Consider the following 20,405-nt stretch of genomic DNA (forward strand, 5'->3'; position numbering starts at 1 on the left):
GGTTTTTAGAAATTTGAAATATCACATTTACATAAGTATTCAGACCCTTTACTTAGTACTTTGTTGAAGCACCTTTGGCAGTTATTACAGCCTCGAATCTTCTAAGGTGCACCTGTACTTGGGGAGATTCTCCCATTCTTCTCTGCAGATCTGTGTCTGTGTGCTTATGGTCGTTGTCCTGTTGGAAGCTGAACCTTCGCCCCAGTCTGAGGTCCTGAGTGCTCTGGAGCAGGTTTCATCAAGGATCACTCTGTACTTTACTCCGTTCATCTTTCCCTTGACCGTGACTAGCCTTCCAGTCCCTGCCACTGAAAAACATCCCCACATCATAATGCTGCCACCAGCATGCTTCACGGTGCCAGGTAGCCCCGAGACATGACGCTTGGCATTCAGGCCAATCTTGGTTTCATCAGACCTGAGAATCTTGTTTCTCATGGTCTGAGAGCCTTTAGTTGCCTTTTGGCAAACTCCAAATGGGCTGTCATGTGCCTTTTACTGAGGAGTGGCTTCTATTTGGACACTCTACCATAAAGGCCTAATTGTAGAAATGTTTTGGTATCCTTCCCCAGATCTGTGCCTCGACATAATCCTGTCTCGGAGCTCTACGGACAATTCCTTTGACATCATGGCTTGGTTTTTGCTCTGACATGCACTGTCTACTGTGGAACCTTTATATAGACAGGTGTGTGCCTTTCCAAATCAAGTCCAATCAATTGAAATTACCACAGGTGGACTCCAATCAAGTTGTAGAAACATCTTAAGGATGATCAATGGAAACAGGATGTCCCTGAGCTCAATTTCGGGTCTCATATTAAAGGGTCTGAATACTTATGTGAATAAGGCATTTCTGTTTTTTTATTTTGAATACATTTCTATAAATCTATTTTCGCTTTGTCATTATGGGATTGTGTGTCGATTGATGAGAAAAAAATAATAATTTTAGAATAAGGCTGTAACGTAACAAAATGTGGAAAAATCAAGGGGTCTGAATACTTTCCGAATGCACCATAGATATTTAAGTGGAATAAAAATTGCAATCTGTCCCATTCATTCCATGCCCATGTACAGTATAGCACCCTAGGATTTGAATGAACACACTTTGGGCTAAGGAGAGGGAAGCATTTCACGGTGACACAGCAGTCCTGGTGTACCACATTCAAGCCAAGGCACTGAGACCACTCAAAAAGTGAGAGGTAAAAGATAAAATCACCCATCTATATTTTGGGAGGGAAATGATATTTCCCAGACCAAATCTCCAGTCAGGTGATTGCAGAAGCCTTGAGTTTGGGGGAGCTTTAACACCCTGAGGAGTAGCTAACACTGACATAACAGAGACTCTGATTCTTCTTCAACTTCAGCTCTGGTTTAAACATCCCAGTATCCCACAACACCAGGGGCACTATGGACCCAAACATCAATGGAGTCTTTCCCAAACATCAATAGAGTCTTTGAGTCAGAGGGCTAGGCAGCACTTGATTAATGACATGTGGTGATTGGATTGTTTTTTAACAAGACGTCATAGGGCAACGTTTAAAGCCACAGAGCACAGCCTTTAGTGTGATCCTACCCAGAAAAGCTGTCTCTGTCAACAAGGCTTCAGGTGCCCACTGCTGTTAACATGTACTTTCTTCTGCTGCTACTCTTGATTGGTTATACGCTACCCAAACTGAACCAGGAGTCTTAAGAGTGCCACAGATGACAATTCTGAATGTGATAATGTCGCCTTGTTGCTCAACACAGAGGCGTTAGCACGAGGAGATGGGGATTCAAATAAGCATAATTGATTGAATCCTAATAAATAGAAACTGGCATATCAACATGTATTTCAGAGAACTGGAGCTACAGTATAGTGGAGTCTGGAGTTACAGCGTGGCTGGCCCTTAAATGTACACTACACAGAGAGCTCATTTCAAAAACATGCCTGTAAATCTCTCCTGGCTCAAAGTAGAGGACAGACTGACTGCATCACTACTTGTCTTTGTGAGAGGGATTGATGTGTTGAAAGCACCAAACAATCTGTTCAAACAGCTAACACACAGCTCAGACACCCATACATACCCTACAAGACATGCCACCAAGGGTTTCATCACAGTTCCTAAGGCAGGGGTCTCCGACCCTGTTCCTGGAGAGCTACCTTCCTGTAGGTTTCCGCTCCAACCCCAGTTGTAAATAAGATGGTTCAGTTTACCAACCAGCTAATTATTAGAATCAGGTGTGCTAGATTAGGGTTGGAGTGAAGACCTGCAGGATGGTAGCTCTCCGGGAACAGGGTTGTAGAGGCCTGCCTTAAGGCCAGAACAGAGGTTAGGAAACGCACAGTACTTCATAGAGCCAAGACTACATGGAACTCTCTCCCACATCAAGTAACCCAAACTAGCAATAAAATCAGATTTAAAAAATATAAAACAACACCTCACAACGTGGAGTGCGAAGAGATACACACATTGTAATATTGTACATTTTAGACTGTACATTTGTAATGGTGGAGCAGTGTGAATTTGTATAGTACACAATGTTTGTTGTAATGTATTGATTTATTTATGATGTAGACTATTGTTTTGATGTGTTGTTTTGTAGGGTTGGGCAGTATCCAGATTTTCTTACCATCATACCGTTTCTGTAACATATCGGGGTATATGGTATTACACAAAATGCACATAAGGGGCACTATTTCAAATAATAATTAATATAAATAAAATAAAAATATATTTTGTTTTATTTACACACAAAACCATTTAGGCAACATGGATCTTGATCCAGGAGGGGATTGAATGTCTCTTCTGTAACCAAGAACCTTGATCTTGACATCTAGCCACTTAGCTAGCAAGTTAGGAAACCAAATGCATAGCTGGAGCCATGAGCTGGATATAATTTATTTGACACATCTTAGATTTCTTATAGTAATACTTAAATTATATTTATAAGCAGTGAAGTAGTATGCAACCTCACGAGGCAGGGGTGCCCTTAACCCCAAAAATTATGTTTTATTATTAATTTCTGAACGATATTGAAAATCATACAGTCGGTATTTTGAAATAAACCATTTATACTGCATACCGGGGTATCACCCAAGCTTATTTGTCTGTTCCTGTTTGGACCCCAGGAAGAATAGCGGCTGCCTTGGCAGCAGCTAATGGGGATCCTGTAATGCCTCTCAATTGTTTACATGAACTTAATTTATGCCATCATAGTTACACTAAAATACTGTATGAGGTAGGGCTAACCTCATTTAGTCGACTGGTCGATTGTTTGGTCGACCAAGATTTCTTTAGTTGAGCAGAAGCAAAAAAATAAAATAATAATAACAATCATGCTGTACATGACACCTGTCTGATTTGCGCCTGTCTGAGTGGACTGATCCATTGTGAAGGCCGTGCGGATGGAACAGCCCATCAGTCTAAGACGTGATACTGGAATTGTATATGCTTATACTACGTAAGAACAATGGTGCAACAAAAATACAATTATATTATTTTATAACTAATGTGCTTTCTCCTGCGTTGGACAGTGGTTGCTGTCTGCAGTTCTGAAACATCAGTGCGCTGTTGAATTGTCGCCTTTGCTTAGACCATGTTGCTAATAGCAAAGTTCACCGGCATATTGGTGTTGATAACAATGCAACAGAGGCAGCAGCAGAGTCAGGAGATGAGAAAACAACCCTTGTCTTAATTGACTAAGTGAGGAGAGAGGAAACCTCAACTTAATTAGGTCTATAATCAATAGTCTAACTGTTAAATGTGCCTGGCTTTATAAATCATCCATATATATCTACAGAAATAAGGCAGTTCCTGCTTCTGTTGCCTGTTTGAGTGTTTGTGTTACGGTGTATGTCTTACGGTGTTCAGAGATTGTTATAACCAATTTATTGATGTGATTATGATATGCTATATGTCAGGCCCTATTGGTCACGTGCATGCAAAGCATACCTGTGTCACGTAGAGAGAGCAAGGGTTGAGGGAATAGGGAATGTTTTTCCTAAACAAATTAGGGATTTCGGTAACATAACTTTTCAGTCAGAAATGGCTTCAGCAACATGGACAGTGCTATACACTGTTGATGTGTGTCTTAAATATTTAATCAAACAGTTCGCTTAAAGCATCAGACAAGCTCAGTGCATATAGTTGATTTGATTAAAACATATAGCACATGTCATATATATATATATATATATATTTTTATTTTATTTATTTAACCTTTATTTAACTAGGCAAGCCAATTAAGAATAAATTCTTATTTACAATGACGCATACCCCAGCCAAACCCGGACGACGTGGGCCAATTGTGCGCCGCCCTATGGGACTCCCAATCACGGCTGGTTGTGATACAGCCTGGACTCAAACCAGGGTGTCTGTAGTGACGCCTCTAGCAATGAGATGCAGCGCCTTAGACAGCTGCGCCACTCGGGAGCCCAAAATATATGGAAAAATGCACGTTTTAAAATTTAGACCAATGGTTGACTGATCATTTTTGGGGTTGGGGTTGGGGACAGCCCTAGTATGAGGGCATTATCTTTTGTTTTGTGACTTTGTCATGGGAGATACTTAATTAAATTTGCATCCACAAAAACATTTATGTTAAATGTTGCATAAATAGTATTTATTCACAAGGCTTTCAGCGTTCTGAGCGATGCCGAGTGTGAGAAGTTGAGTGTAGGTCTGACCTGGGCGACTGAAGCGTGGCCAGGTGTTTTTAGGGATGGTCATCCAGGTGCTGCGATGGAACTGTCTCTGTCTCTGACGAGGTCTGAGGAAAGAATTATGAGATGGCCTTACACTGTAACCTTTAATAGTAGTAGTTAGTAGGAGTTCTTTGAAGATCTTACCTTTGATCTCCAAGAACTGCTCGAGCTCCAAAGTATCTCTTCAACTCCGTCTCAGGATTCAGGTTCCTAACAAACAAAATATGGTATGTCCCAATAAAATGTATCACTGGTAAATGACTGCCATAAATTAAGTATATTATGATTGTATGACATTACCCCACTAAGACACCTGATGTCTGATTGGCTGCTGTGCTGTTAACCTACTCACCTGTGTTCCACATAGAGCACAGGCCTGTTGTCTGAGCCTCCACAGCCCTCACTCTGCAGGGTCAGTCCATTAGACTGCTCTATGGTCTCCAGCAACGCGTCAATGTCATCCCCAGCTCCCTCCTGACAACCACACATAAGACAGAGCAGCCAATGTGACGGAGTGAGACGGCGTCAGGGCAGCACCCCCATAGCCTCAATACACAATAAAATGCTGCTAAAGCAAGTGGTTAATATGGCAATGTGCACAGCAGTGGTTAATATGGCAATGTGTACAACAGTGGTGATATGGCAATGTGCACAACAGTGGTTAATATGGCAATGTGCACAACAGTGGTTAATATGGCAATGTGCACAACAGTGGTTAATATGGCAATGTGCACAACAGTGGTTAATATGGCAATGTGCACAACAGTGGTTAATATGGCAATGTGCACAACAGTGGTTAATATGGCAATGTGCACAACAGTGGTTAATATGGCAATGTGCACAACAGTGGTTAATATGGCAATGTGCACAACAGTGGTTAATATGGCAATGTGCACAACAGTGGTGATATGGCAATGTGCACAACAGTGGTGATATGGCAATGTGCACAACAGTGGTGATATGGCAATGTGCACAACAGTGCCCTCACATTGGGGGACATATGTAGAAGTGATTTGTCAAGATGGACTGATGCTTTATACCTGTTTATCTCCTGTAGTGTTCTTTTTCTTCTTCTTTTTCTTCTTTTTCTTGCTTGTTTTATCTCCAGACTGACATCATGAGAAAATAAAAACTATTAGACAACTCTTCAAAACATTTCGACTAGATCGATCATCCATAATAACAACAAGACTGAGGAGGAATGGGGCTCACAATACCCCATAGTACTGTGGAGACTACAGTGTATCAGGGGCGTCCGTCTCTCTCCTCACCTTCGCAGCTCCCGTCTCAGGCTGTGCATCTCTCTTCTCTGTTTCCTCGCTGTCACTCTTCTCCTTGCTTTCATCACCATTCTGTTCTTCTGACTTCACTGTGTCTTCATCCGTCGTGGCTTTCTCTGCTTCATTCTCTGCGTCACATATCTGCAGTGATGTGGTTCCAGCAAGAAGGACAGAAAGGCTCAGGTTAAGGTTGTATATCAGAGATTAAATCTCTACATTGCACAGTTTTAATTAATCTCTGGTTAGTCTCTGCCTTAATTTCCTGCCATTGGGATTACAACCCATCATCGTGACATTCATATGGTCAAGGCAAGGGGGTGTACTGTATGACTCCTGTCTGGCCAGGCAAAATCGGTTAGTCAGTATAATGCTGGTTTGATTTGTTGACAGTCTGCATATGTCACTGTGTCCTGCTGCTTTTTTCATTGACTAGCATAGCTAGCTAGCTTTGTCACACAGTTATGTAGCCTAGGGGGTGGAGCTACGTGGCAGTTAGCGAGACATTTCGTAAACATTTTGCAATGTGTGTTAGAAAAGGAGAAACACTCCACCAGTTCGTAAATGTTGCTCAAGTTTTTCTTATTCTTCTTAGCTTTTCTGATGCTGCTCTTAACAGGCTGGAGAACAGCTTCTTCCAGTTCCTCTTCTTCTTCCTCAACATCCGCAGCCTGCTCCTCTGGCTCTGGCCCTTCACCTGGGGCAAGATCACCGAGGTCCAGGGCCTCCTGCCCCCGCTGTTTCCCCTTCAACCTCCTCAGAGCACGGCTCGACATCTTCCCGGGACAGAGTTGTCACGAAGATGGGTTATGGTTCAGCTGGGATTTGACCCAGCTTCAGCCATGAACAACATGAGCAAAATCCGCATGCCAAAGAGTTTATTCTACGGGTGCTCCATGTAGACAATCTTGGTGCATGCCAACTATTTTCGTTTTATCACAGTTCGCTGCCGTTTACCTTTGTACCACTAGATAGCAGTAGTGCGTAAGGACAAAGGCTCTGAAAATTCGTTAACACAAATGGGAATTAAAGACGATTATTGGGAAATATTGAGAACAAGTTCTCATTTGCAACTGCGACCTGGCCAAGATAAAGCATAGCAATTCGACACATACAACAACACAGAGTTACACATGGAATAAACAAAACATACAGTCAATAATACAGTAGAAAAAAAGAAAACAAAAAAGTCTATATACAGTGAGTGCAAATTAGGTAAGATTAGGGAGTTAAGGCAGTAAATAGGCCATGGTGGTGAAGTAATGACAATATAGCAATTAAACACTGGAATGGTAGATGTGCAGAAGATGAATGTGCAAGTAGAGATACTCGGGTGCAAAGGAGCAAAATAAATAAATACAGTATGGGTATGAGGTAGATAGATGGGCTGTTAACAGATGGGCTATGAACAGGTGCAGTGTGTCATGGTGTCAAGAAATGGCCGTTATAACTAATAAATTAGACGGAGTATAACACAGATAAACCAATGAGGAAGTTTCACCTGTTCCTGTTGCTGTTATGATGTAATGGTTGCCAAACTCAGAGCACTCAAGGAAACACACATTATATTCCTAATTCTTGAGGTAAAGGTCACCTATGACCATAGGAATGAAGAAGTTGCTTCATATGGAGAAAAGAAATGTGTGTGTATGTCACAACCTCTGGAAATATCATTAGGGTATATAAACATAATCTGTTATAACTAATGTATGACATCTCTGTGGCTGTGTATGATCTGAATAGTGCACGAACTTCCAATGTGTCGTAATAAAGTGTGTGAGCGTCTTTGTGTGTTGCGCTGTGAGAAGGAACCCATTAAATGCATAGGGTTCATAGGAACTATTAGAAAAGAGGAAATGTACAACTTGAGACATGACACGTAATTGTCATTCCAAACCCACAGTTCATCAATGATGAAACAGACAGAAACATAAATTGTTATATGGTAAACATGCACATTTTAAATAACTAGAATAACTATGTTTATTTTCAGATTGTATCAAAAGCATAACAAGCATAAAACATAGACATACATTATTTTGTAGAGAGGTGAATACACAACTGTCCATAATACAGCTAGTTGACCACTGACATAGTAAACCGACCAAAAAGAGAAATAGATAACGCAAACCAGCGCTTGCTTATAAACAATTAACATTCCAGTGTAAAATAATACAGTATATTTTGAGGATACAAAATGTAGAAATAGCCATTCATTCTCTTTTAAAATAATTTCATTAGGTCTGTGCCAGTTAATGTGGTTGATTCTCATCCACATCCATTTGTTCAATTGCTCTCAAAATAACTTACTGTCACAACAAGAATACAAACTTTTCCATTTACATTCCAAAGCCTTTTGGGGACCAAAATTATAACTGAAAGAGATGTGGCAGGTGGTGCAGAGATATAGGACACACCCCTTTTGCAGTAACTAAGGCACAGCAACATCTCAGTTCAATACAATCCCTTATACATCATCAAACATCAGCAGCAGTGTGTCCTCTCCACAACCCTCTACTCTCTGAGGCCTGATTCCAAACTTGATACCAGTCCATAAAAAATTCCCATTGACTCCAATTCCCAATTTACAGAAAACCTAAGTTACGTAAGCTTATCCATCTCAATTTAGGATTCGGCCCTCAGCCAAAGGCAGTCGGGACTGAGCATGGCCTGGGTGGGGCTCCACTGTAGATCTGTTTTGGTTGGGGCTCAGTGGAACCATAAGCTAACCTGAGTGAGCTTAGCCCAACAGGCCTGATGGAGGAACAGTAAGGGGATCTAGTCATCATTGGCAGTGACAGCGATGGGGTTGACATAGGCAGCCGCCTCCGGGTCCTCTGCCCGTTTCCTGCGCATCTCTGCAGGTGGGCGTGGTGGAGGGTTCTGGGGAGGGAGCTTGATGCTCTCTCCCACCGGCTTACGGGCACTCTCCTTCCAGGGCAGGATGGGCTCCCACTGCTCCCCTCGGATGGCCGCCTGGAAGACATACAGACACAATAGACAAAAGATCATTCAGGCTCCCTCAATAACATAGATAAATGGCTTGCTCTGGTGCTGCTCTCTAGAAACATGCATGCACTGGATTCCCAACAACAATAGGTGATTACAGCCAAGTTACTCCCCTGACAGGCTAGGTTTCTTAACTAGCTAATAATGTCTCAATAAAAATACCAGAGGGAAAACAAACACTTCCTTGTAAATCAAGTACAGTAGGTTCATACAGGAAACCTGAGTGTTGCATCAACTGATAGCATCAGCAGATATTGCACCAATTAGATTTATCACACTGCCTCTATATGGCGGTCAGACAACAACACTACCTTGTTGGTGTCTGACCACCTAACTTGGGTCGAATACTTGAAATACTAACCGCAAGGTAGATGAGGCTAGCTATTCCGAGGCAGACACAGCCAAGAACAGCTGCAAGGATGAAACCACCAGGAACGCAGATCCTATAAACACCCACACACAGAGAAAGAGTGTTACAAAGGCAAGGCACTGATAACATGCAATGTGATATTTAAACAATGAAGATGGTGTCGAGAATGACTGTGCACAATGACACAACCTGTCTCTGATACAGCTGGAAGGAGACAGTGAATGGAAAGAATGTTGTCTCAGCCCAGAGATCTGACTAGACTGACACACAATGTACTCACGCTGCATGTAGAAATGCTCTGACATAGTAGTTCCTGGTCAGTGGGCCGAATGACTTCACACAGACAGTGAAGCAGTACTGACCCCTGGAAGAATCACAATATTAAGAGATATTTATCGTGAACTTTCAGTAATGAAGACTTGCTTATGACTTGCTTTCAACTGGTGGACTCATATCTGTTGCATCACTGTCAGAGTGACTTCACAGAGTGTAACCGATGTGAAATGGCTAGCTAGTTAGCGGGGCGCACGCTAATAGCGTTTCAATCGGTGACGTCACTCGCTCTGAGACCTTGAAGTAGTTGTTCCCCTTGCTCTGCAAGGGCCGCAGCTTTTGTGGAGCGATGGGTAACGATGCTTCGAGGGTGCCTGTTGTCTGTGTGCAGAGGGTCCCTGGTTCGAGCCCAGCTAGAGGTGAGGAGAAGGACGGAAGCAATACTGTTACATATGTGGGTACTCACGTCCTTTCTACACTGGTGCCCTTGTTTCTCTTGCCCCTTGGGTACTCTAGTAGACAAACAAACACCCCTGCAGCTCTGGGCACACCAGTCAAGGTTACTCAACAACAACAGCTACACCTGGACCTCACTATACAATGCAAATATACATTTGGGTCTCATCTTGACATAAATGCACAAATAAGATAAATGATGGTGTAGATGTCTATAATGCATCTACAAACATTTCCTTGTGACGTGTCAATGGTAACTCAGCATTTAATCACAACAATAGATACATTTTTGTACATGGAATTATACTGTGAGAGACAGCTCTGCACCAGTGAAAGGATACATAGCATAAGCAGCAAACTCCCAGTCCCTGAACTGGCCGGCCACCCCCACTATGCCACCAGTAAGGAGAACTGAAATGAGGAAGTAGGAAGAAGAAATGTTTTGGTTTATCAAAACAGTTCCTGCAAGTCACAGTTGAAGACACTTTTTTATATATATACTGTAACTTTCAAATCAAAATGTGCCAAGAACCAAATAATTTGTATACTTTTTTCCCAATTTGATTTGATTTGGTGTTTTATACAGATATTTTTTACTTTTCCAATATTCTCACTACCAATATAATTTCATGATTTATAATATTTTTGTCTGGAAAATTTTATACATTTTGTTTTTGGTCGGTTTTAATGACCAATGTTTGTTATTCGTACCCTACTGGAAAAAAGCATATTCTTATACAGTAATAACTCACACGTAATGGGATTATACATTCCTTTAACAGTTGATACCATTATACAAATGCCAAACTCAGATGTCTAAACTTGGCAAAAGTTCTCTACTCACTGAGCCCCGCCGCCAGAGCCTGTTCATTGGCCCACATAGCCCATTCTATTTTCCCCATTCTGTCTCCGTTCGGACCAACAGTACCCCTTCCGCAGTTATCCAACTGATCGCGGTTGTCACGTTCGATTATTATGGAAAGTGAAAATGTACAAATGTTGGAGGAAGAAAGGTGGGTGGTAGCAGCCGCCTTGTCCGTCCCTCGGTCTCGTAACTTCTGAGCGATAGGTAAAAGGGTTGGGGATGTGACCTGGGTGGAGTAAACATTAAGCAGAGAGGAAGAGGCGAGGCGAGAGCGCCTACTCGGCCAAAAATCTGTATGATACAAGCAGGTGACGTTGTTTCGTTTCTATCGCTTATTTCACCTCTATGGCCTATTTATTGCCTTACCTCATTTACACACACTGTATATAGACTTGTTTTTATATTATGTTATTGACTGTATGTTTGTTTATCCCATGTGTAACTCTGTGTTGTTGTTTGTGTCGCACTGCTTTGCTTTATCTTGGCCAGGTCGCCGTTGTAAATGAGAACTTGTTCTCAACTAGCCTACCTGGTTAAATAAAGGTGAAATACATGTTTTTTCTCTCGAGGTGGCTATGCATGAAGCTAGCAGCATCTCTCTTTCCATTGAATAAAGGCGGTTGACATCAACAACACTCAACGAATATTCAAAAATTGTAAAACATCATGAGATGTATCCACCAAATCCAAAAATAGGATAGGCAGAAGCTAGACAACCAGCTATACTTATTAACCTGTTCCGTTTTGTGGACAACGACTCCATTGTTAGGGTAGAGAGACAATAAATTGCGCCCCGAACACTTAAAATACACACCCTATACCCTCAAATTAAGTGGACACTTCTGATGACGTGTTTTATTTCTACAATTTCCAAAAGATAACCAAACAAAAACGTATTTACTTTTTTATTTGACTTGTTTGTGCATTAGTAGCACAATTTCGAACTAATTTGCATTTGTTTTTACTTACACGTGTATGTTGACTTCTCCATTGATGTTGTTTTCGAGTTCTCTGACTTTTCTTAGCGGACGTACAATCGTCGTGAATTGAATTGGGGAGTTTCAGTCCCCGGAGTGAACATAATTATACACTCGCAAAGCCGACTAAAAACGAGGGCTAAGGTGCTTACGTTGCAAATCCTCCCTTTCTTTGGACCGCCACTCTAAGGCAACTGGGATTCCCCCAAGGGCATAAGGCGAGGGTAAGTGGACGAGGGTGCGTCTTTTAAGTGTTTGGACCGTAACCCTTGTCATTCTATACATAATCTTTGCCTTAACTAACTTTGTTGCCTGTCATGATTTGGTCATAGGGGGAAACGTTTACCTGTTGTAATATAGAGCAGGCTCAACTTGCCCAGCAGACATAAATTGTCCAACTTGCACTTAAACCAGGGTTTCCCAAACTTAGTCCTGGGCCCCCCACTGGGCGCACATTTTGTTTTTTGCCCTAGAAGTCAACGAAGCTTGATGATGAGTTAGTTATTTGAATCAGCTGTGCAGTGCTGAGGGAGAGGGGCACAGGAACATGTTTGGGAACCCTATGTCACGTTCTGACCATAGTTTTTGTGTGTTTTCCTTGTTTTAGTGTTGGTCCCTGGGTAGGCATTCTATGTTGTGTGTCTAGTTTGTCTATTTCTATGTTTGGCCTGATATGGTTCTCAATCAGAGGCAGTTGTTAGTCATAGTCTCTGATTGGGAACCATATTTAGGTAGCCTGTTTTGTGTTGGGATTTGTGGGTGATTGTTTCCTGTGTCAGTGTTTGTGCCACATGGGACTGTTTCGGGTTTTCACTTTGTTATTTTGTTTTTGTGTTCATGTTCAGTTTTTCTCATTAAAAACCATGGACACTTACCATGCTGCATTTTGGTCCGATCCTTGCTACACCTCTTCAAAGGAAAAGGAGGAAATCTGCCGTGACAGAATCACCCACCACAACAGGACCAAGCGGCGTGGTGACAGGCAGCGGCAGCAGGAGCAGCGCAAGGAGGAATGGACATGGGAGGACGTTTTGGACGGCAAGGGTTGCTACACATGGGAGGAGATCCTGGCGGGTAAGGATCGCCTTCCATGGGAACAGGTGGAGGCAGCTAGGAGAGCAGAGGCAGCCAGAGAGAGGAGCTGGCGATACGAGGGAACACGGCTGGCAAGGAAGCCTGAGAGTCAGCCCCAGAAATGTCTTGGGGGTAACACAGGAAGTATGGCGAAGCTAGGTAGGAGACCTGCGCCAACTTCCTGTGCTTACCGGAGAGCGAGAGAGACCGGGCAGGCACCGTGTTATGCTGTGGAGCGCACAGTGTCCCCTGTGCGGGTGCATAGCCCGGTGCGGTACATACCAGCTCCTCGTATCGGCCGGGCTAGAGTGGGCATCGAGCCAAGTGCCATGAAGCCGGCTCTACGTATCTGGTCTCCAATGCGTCTCCTTGGGCCGGCGTACATGGCACCAGCCTTACGCATGGTGTCCCCGGTTCGCCTGCAGAGCCCAGTGCGGGCTATTCCACCGCGCCGCACTGGCAGGGCGACCGGGAGCATTCAACCGACCGGGAGCATTGGGCAGGCTCGGTGCTCAAGAGCTCCAGTGTGCCTGCACGGTCCTGTCTATCCAATGCCACCTCCACGCACCAGCCCTCCGGTGACAGCTCCCCGTACCAGGCTTCCTGTGCGTGTCCAGAGCCAGTACTCCCTGTTCCTCCTCCCCGCACTCTCCCTGAGATGCGTGTTCTCGGCCCAGTACCACCAGCACCACGCACCAGGCCTAGAGTGCGCCTCGCCTGTCCAGTGCTGCTAGAGCCTTCCTCCTCTCCAGCGCTGCTAGAGTCTCCCGCCTGTCCAGAGCTGCTAGAGTCTCCCGCCTGTCCAGAGCTGCTAGAGTCTCCCGCCTGTCCAGAGCTGCTAGAGTCTCCCGCCTGTCCAGAGCTGCTAGAGTCTCCCGCCTGTCCAGAGCTGCTAGCGTCTCCCACCTGTCCAGAGCTGCTAGAGTCTCCCGCCTGTCCAGAGCTGCTAGAGTCTCCCGCCTGTCCAGAGCTGCTAGAGTCTCCCGCCTGTCCAGAGCTGCTAGAGTCTCCCGCCTGTCCAGAACTGCTTGAGTCTCCCGCCTGTCCAGTCTGCAAGGAGCCGCCAGAGCCGCCAGTCTGCAAGCAGCCGCCAGAGCCGCCAGTCTGCAAGGAGCCGCCAGTCGGTCAGGATGCGCCAGACGGCCAAGATCCGCCAGTCAGCCAGGATCCGCCAGAGCCACCATTCGGCCGGGATCCGCCAGAGCCGCCAGTCAGCCTGGATCCGCCAGAGTCGTCAACCTGCCTGAGCTACCTCTCAGTCCTGAGCTACCTCTCAGTCCTAGGGTACCCCTCAGTCCTAGGGTACCCCTCAGGCCTGAGCTACCCCTCGGTCATGAGCTACCCCTCGGTCATGAGCTACCCCTCGGTACTGAGCTGCCCCTCGGTCCAGAGAGGGGGGGGGGGGGCACTGTCACATTCTGACCATAGTTTTTGTGTGTTTTCCTTGTTTTAGTGTTGGTCAGGACATGAGCTGGGTGGGCATTCTATGTTGTGTGTCTAGTTTGTCTATTTCTATGTTTGGCCTGATATGGTTCTCAATCAGAGGCAGGTGTTAGTCATAGTCTCTGATTGGGAACCATATTTAGGTAGCCTGTTTTGTGTTGGGATTTGTGGGTGATTGTTTCCTGTGTCAGTGTTTGTGCCACATGGGACTGTTTTCGGGTTTTCACTTTGTTATTTTGTTTTTCTCATTAAAAACCATGGACACTTACCACGCTGCATTTTGGTCTGATCCTTGCTACACCTCTTCAGAGGAAGAGAAGGAAATCTGCCATGACACCCTGACTTAAACAATGGGGGATGAAGCAGAAAGAACAGTTTTAGGCTATGCCTATTGGAATTCCTTACGGTTTTGTTGTTTTCAGTAAAACATTTTTAGCTGGGGCAACTTTAAAGCAGACTCAACTTGCCTGAAAGCTCAGTTCACTTGCTCCAGGCAATAGAGCAACCCTTAAGGTCCCTGCTACAACTAGGTTGTAGAGTTTTTGTAGTTTTACCTGGTTACCATCAGGAGAGAAAAAAATGCCCCTACCCCTCTGGGACCTGTGGTGCCACCTCTGAAGATGACATGTAGTCTATATATCCAGCTCTTATACTAAAGCACTGACATTGTTCTCAATACTGTAATTTATAATCCTTTTGAATGGTTAACAATTTCAATTAGATTCTTGATTCACTCACTCTAAAGGTGACTGTTAACCATTATATTTTAATAACATGGACATAATCATGTACATAATCTTCATAAATCAAAGTTTACAGTTATCAAAGTACTAAAACATTTCTGATCATTCTCACAAGGCATCCCTACATCTTTAACATTACAAAACATTTAATCCAAACTCGCAATAGGAAAAGTGTCCGAATGAAGCACTAGTCAACAGTGTTAGAGGTATTCAGCCGTGTGTGGTTGTTTCGCTCCAGTTAAAGGGGCAATCCTTAGTTTTGGTAAAAAGCTGAGGGATGGGGCTGGAGAAATGTAACCACTCTCAAAATTATAGACAGCGCTATGGATGCAAGGACTGACCATGCATGATATCAAAATTATAGTTATAACCATGTTTTAAATGTTTGTTTACATTTACTTTGTTTACAAACATTGTAGTAAAACAAGCTTATATTTGGAGTTCTGATGGGGTACGACAGTTGAACTAAAACTCATGCAGCATTTATAAATTATCTTCTTCAATGGTTACATATAATACATTTATAAGTCCAAACATGGATATAGCAACTGCAGATTGCCCCTTTTATGACTACATCCATGCATATGTATCCAATTGATTGAATTGGAATTGTTGATTGTTAATATGTCTGGTCTTTCTTTTCATCAAAGAGTTCTGTCTCTGCCCAGCTGGGAGGCTGGCTTGCATCATGCACTCTCCTTGGGCAGCCCATCAGATCCAAGCAGATGCTCACTAGGGTCCTCCACCACGCGAGGTCCAGGTCCAGCCTTATACACAAATCAGAAATAATCCCTCAGACAAACCAACTTAATATCACATCAATATGTAGCAGATCCAAACATAATGTGTGTGTTTATGGGATCTGCATTCCTGGTGATTTCCCGTAAGCTGGTTGGAGAGAGCATCAAGCTCTCTCCCCAAAACCCTCCACTACGCCAACCCGCAGAGATGCACAGGAAACGGGCAAAGACCCGGAGGGTGCTGCCTATGTGTGTGTGTACCTTAGTGCTGATTATATAGCAGATTCCCTTCACCATGGGCTCCATACCAATGGCCTGCTTCAGCTCCTCAGATAGTGTTGTTGGGGCAACCGGAAGACCCTGTAGAAACCTGACGTGAGACAGGTAAAGTCACAGGAGGGAGTGTTGTCTGACTGTCTGAGTGTGTGTTTGTGAGAAACTTACTGTCCTCCATTGGTCTCTGGTGGGAAGAAGTGTTTGACCACCTGGACAAACTCTTCCACATTCTGCTGAAGAGTGTAGATCACTGCATTGGGACCTGCATCAAATGTGTATGCCACCTGGTGGAGAAGAGAAAACATTGGTCACTGCTTAAACTCAGGAAAAGAACTCTGGACCAAAGTTATTGCTTTGTTACAGCAGTGTTATAACAGTGTCAGAAGGAGGGATGTGATGCTTCACTAGTCCTCTGAGACTCATGAAGAAGTACTAGGTCATAGACACGGTAAAGAGGTCAATAGAACGCAGAAGGATGGCGGATTGGTGCACATTCAATAAATCTGATCTAACAAAAGTGGATATTCGTCAAATCCGTCATGATCAATGTATTGTAACAGGCCCACAATGTGTTTACAAAGTCCGATTTGGATATACTTGGCTGTTTTCAATGCATAACATTTAGAAGTAGTCTCTTTTCAGGTTCAGAAGAAGTGACTGCTAAATGCTAACTCCCGTTCATATAAGCTGGTAGCATAGAGAAATCAGTGGTGGTAGTCAGTCTTTTTCTAACTGTAATGCAGTTGATTGGTGACGATGACATGAACATGTATTGTTGACATCAATACAATCATTATTGTGGTAAAAATCGGATAATATAGTGTGAAATACACATAAACAATAGCCTAAATGTAGGCTAATTCCACTTAGGGGAAATAAGGAGGATTCTGGATCTTTCCATGGCGTTTCCATTGTTTTGGTCAAGTTCCATTGACTTCTTTACCACATCTATACTTGGGCTTGTTAACATATTTTCTGTTCTTCTTGAACTGTAGAAATACTACCAGTTTCACATCTCTATTTCATAATATCTGAATATCAACAATTACTGCACCTTGTTCTGCTTCTTAGCTTAGACCCCTTGTAGAACTGTCAATGTTCCATATGACTAGCACATTTCCATGACTAAAAGAAAGAACTAACTTCCTGATGGTGTTCACCTTTGTTTCCCTGTAGTGACGGTTATAGCGGTGCACAAGGTTGATAACACGGCGCGACACGTCGTTGAGGTAGAAGATGGGTGGGTAGGTGTCCAGGCAAGTGGCATGGAACTGATTGCTGTCCTTCATGGTCAGTTCAGCGAATGCAATAAAGTCCCTCTTATGTACAGCCTCAATCATCTCCTTCATCCTGGCTGGGACCACAGAGTCTGCCCGGTGCTGAGGGGGAGAGCGCAAAGGTTAAGGGTTAATAACATATAACTGTGTGTGTGTGTGTGTGTGTGTGTGTGTGTGTGTGTGTGTGTGTGTGTGTGTGTGTGTGTGTGTGTGTGTGTGTGTGTGTGTGTGTGTGTGTGTGTGTGTGTGTGTGTGTGTGTGTGTGTGTGTATACCTTCAGGAGAATGCTCGTCTCTACACTAGTTTGCATGCCAGAAGTGCTGCCAACTGGTTTCCTCTCGGCACTGACCTAAAAAGAGAGAGGGAGACAGAGATGGGGGTGTTGAGATTATTAAAGACATGGGAGAAATGTATATGCCAACATTTGCTACAGACAAAGCCAACTTCAGTAATGATCAGAGAGACCTACCACCAGTACAAGGACCCTGAGCTCAGGCCAGTGAGTCTCTGGCTCCACCTGCTGGGACAGACTGTCCTTGCCATCTCCTTGCTGGCCCATAATCCACTGGACGAAGCCCCCATACATACTCCTACAGGCACTGCCTGAACCCTGCCTAGAAACCACAGACAACTCCCCCTCCACTCCCATCACCTGGGACAGGGTGTACACTGGAACAGGAGAGTGGAGTGAGGAGACAAGATAGTGAGACAAAAGGAAAAGAAGGAGTAAGCATAAAACTAGTTTCACACAAGCTTTTACTTCATTTGATCCATTTAATACTGTGTTAGGTACAAACCATTATGACGGGACACAGTCTCTTACCCAGACAGGCGTAGCCGGCAGCAGAGGAGGCCAGTCCGGCTGCAGTTGGGAAGTTGTTGACAGAGCAGATGTGGACTTTATGGGACAAACCGGCCGTGTCTACATCAGCCTCCCCATCACTACGTCGCTTACGGGCCAGGCGCCGAACTGAGGAAGGAAACCACCAAAAACAACACATCATTGCTTGTCCTTTGCCCTCTTACTCTTCCCCCTCTACCTCTATCATATCATCGCATATAGTGACTCACTCTCCCTAAGGCAGGACTGTAGTCTGGGCTGGGTTATGTCCTCTTCTTTGCCGTTGAGCCAGATACGATCCTCCTGGAACAACCTGCTGCACGCCACTGTTGTGGTTGTTTTGAGCTGGGAGGAATAAGGAAACAAGGCAGTAATCGTTAGTTTTTGTTGTTTTAACAGTAATATTTAGCCACTTGCCGAGTGTCTGGTGTACAGTATTACAGTCTTACCTGGTCTTGATGTAATGTGACACTCAAAGATGAATTTATAGGTAGAATCAACTCCTCATCCCTCTTCCCCCCTTTGAAACAGCAAGAACAACAAAGCATTTACAATTCAATACATAGTTAGTTTCAAAGAGTGTACAGAGAACATTCTTTTTACATCATTGTGGCAATACATTTGTCATGTACCAATGCACACACACCAAAGCCTGGCTACAGTGTGGCGAGCAAGCACTTTAAAGATTCAGTCAATGTTACAATTTACGTTACATAAAGCTAGATGTGGCCATCTAAGGACAGGCTACACTTGGTTGACAGTGTTCTTTGGTTGACTGAGTCAGACGATCAGATAGATGTCGTTAGTGGATTATACGAACGAACATACGATACTCACAGTATTTGATAACAGCAATATTCACAGGCGCACTGCATGTTACCATGGTGAGCTCTTTGCCGCTGTCCTCGGGCATTTTGATAAAAAGTAAAACCCGTATCAATAAAATAACAAAAATTACTAGAAACGCGAGACTGTCTACAATTTTGAGATCCACTGATAAAGTAATGTCTGCACAACTTTAGCGCTTTACAAAACGTTTCTGTTGATTGGCGGGGTAGCGCACATGACTAAACCTCCCACCAATTAGAGCCACTCATGTTCCGTAACTGAAACGAGGCAGCCAATCCTTTCGATCAGACCACGGTCACCTGAAAAATGAGGCCAGAGACACATTTAGAGGGCGTATCATGATCACATCCATAAATGCAGTACAGTCGTGGCCAAAAGTTTTGAGAATGACACAAATATTAATTTCCACAAAGTTTGCTGCTTCAGTGTCTTTAGATATTTTTGTCAGATGTTACTATGGAATACTGAAGTATAATTACGAGCATTTCATAAGTGTCAAAGGCTTTTATTGACAATTACATGAAGTTGATGCAAAGAGTCAATATTTGCAGTGTTGACCATTCTTTTTCCAAGACCTCTGCAATCCGCCCTGGCATGCTGTCAGTTAACTTCTGGGCCACATCCTGACTGATGGCAGCCCATTCTTGCATAATCACTGCTTGGAGTTTGTCAGAATTTGTGGGTTTTTGTTTGTCCACCCGCCTCTTGAGGATTGACCACGAGTTCTCAATGGGATTAAGGTCTGGGGAGTTTCCTGGCCATGGACCCAAAATATCAATGTTTTGTTCCCCGAGCCACTTAGTTATCACTTTTGCCTTATGGCAAGGTGCTCCATCATGTTTGAAAAGGCATTGTTCGTCACCAAACTGTTCCTGGATGGTTGGGAGATGTGTTGGTACCATTCTTTATTCATGGCTGTGTTCTAAGACAAAATTGTGAGTGAGCCTACTCCCTTGGCTGAGAAGCAACCCCACACATGAATGGTCTCAGGATGCTTTACTGTTGGCATGACACAGGACTGATGGTAGTGCTCACCTTGTCTTCTCAGGACAAGCTTTTTTCCAGATGCCCCAAACAATCAGAAAGGGGATTCATCAGAGAAAATGACTTTACCCCAGTCCTCAGCAGTCCAATCCCTGTACCTTTTGCAGAATATCATTCTGCCATTCTTGACACCAGGCCATCCTCCAAAAGTCTTCGCCTCACTGTGCGTTTTATTTGATTGTATTTCACCTTTATTTAACCAGGTAGGCTAGT

The 20,405-nt window shown here is 43.8% G+C and overlaps 3 protein-coding genes across 5 annotated transcripts in view; all 3 read right to left on the reverse strand.

The window, feature by feature from the left end:
* The window catches only part of LOC124033696 (transcription factor 25-like), a 31,133-nt gene extending 24,261 nt beyond the window's left edge, over positions 1-6,872 (reverse strand). Inside the window, exons 1-6 of the mRNA XM_046345883.1 lie at positions 6,510-6,872; positions 5,950-6,099; positions 5,719-5,787; positions 5,031-5,152; positions 4,823-4,888; positions 4,661-4,743 (exon numbers count right to left, since the gene is read on the reverse strand). Of these exons, the coding sequence (XP_046201839.1) occupies positions 4,661-4,743; positions 4,823-4,888; positions 5,031-5,152; positions 5,719-5,787; positions 5,950-6,099; positions 6,510-6,731 (712 nt within the window). The 5' untranslated portion in view covers positions 6,732-6,872. The remainder of the gene's footprint in view (positions 1-4,660; positions 4,744-4,822; positions 4,889-5,030; positions 5,153-5,718; positions 5,788-5,949; positions 6,100-6,509) is intronic.
* A 1,048-nt stretch (positions 6,873-7,920) lies between these two features.
* On the reverse strand, positions 7,921-12,088 carry LOC124033697 (cytochrome b-245 light chain-like). 2 transcript variants are annotated; one of them, XM_046345885.1, is made up of 6 exons: positions 11,898-12,088; positions 10,405-10,474; positions 10,074-10,148; positions 9,615-9,698; positions 9,326-9,407; positions 7,921-8,931 (listed from the first exon to the last, which is right to left on the reverse strand). In XM_046345885.1, exons 1-6 carry the CDS (start codon positions 11,917-11,919, stop codon positions 8,734-8,736), a joined length of 531 nt encoding a protein of 176 aa, XP_046201841.1. In that variant the 5' UTR covers positions 11,920-12,088; the 3' UTR covers positions 7,921-8,733. The 2 variants fall into 2 exon arrangements, with proteins under 2 accessions (XP_046201841.1, XP_046201840.1); XM_046345884.1 differs by lacking the exon at positions 11,898-12,088 and adding an exon at positions 10,908-11,279.
* A 3,080-nt stretch (positions 12,089-15,168) lies between these two features.
* On the reverse strand, positions 15,169-19,438 carry LOC124033108 (diphosphomevalonate decarboxylase-like). 2 transcript variants are annotated; one of them, XR_006838316.1, is made up of 10 exons: positions 19,137-19,438; positions 18,749-18,819; positions 18,530-18,644; positions 18,282-18,428; positions 17,928-18,127; positions 17,733-17,807; positions 17,342-17,560; positions 16,350-16,465; positions 16,167-16,265; positions 15,169-15,932 (listed from the first exon to the last, which is right to left on the reverse strand). XR_006838316.1 is itself a non-coding variant. In XM_046345047.1 (10 exons), exons 1-10 carry the CDS (start codon positions 19,210-19,212, stop codon positions 15,852-15,854), a joined length of 1,209 nt encoding a protein of 402 aa, XP_046201003.1. In that variant the 5' UTR covers positions 19,213-19,434; the 3' UTR covers positions 15,169-15,851. The 2 variants fall into 2 exon arrangements, 1 of the variants encoding a protein (XP_046201003.1); XM_046345047.1 differs by having other exon boundaries at positions 16,167-16,275; positions 19,137-19,434.
* Between the last annotated feature and the right edge of the window lie 967 nt (positions 19,439-20,405).

Source organism: Oncorhynchus gorbuscha, linkage group LG04, assembly GCF_021184085.1.
Source record: "Oncorhynchus gorbuscha isolate QuinsamMale2020 ecotype Even-year linkage group LG04, OgorEven_v1.0, whole genome shotgun sequence".
Classification (NCBI taxonomy): domain Eukaryota; kingdom Metazoa; phylum Chordata; class Actinopteri; order Salmoniformes; family Salmonidae; genus Oncorhynchus; species Oncorhynchus gorbuscha.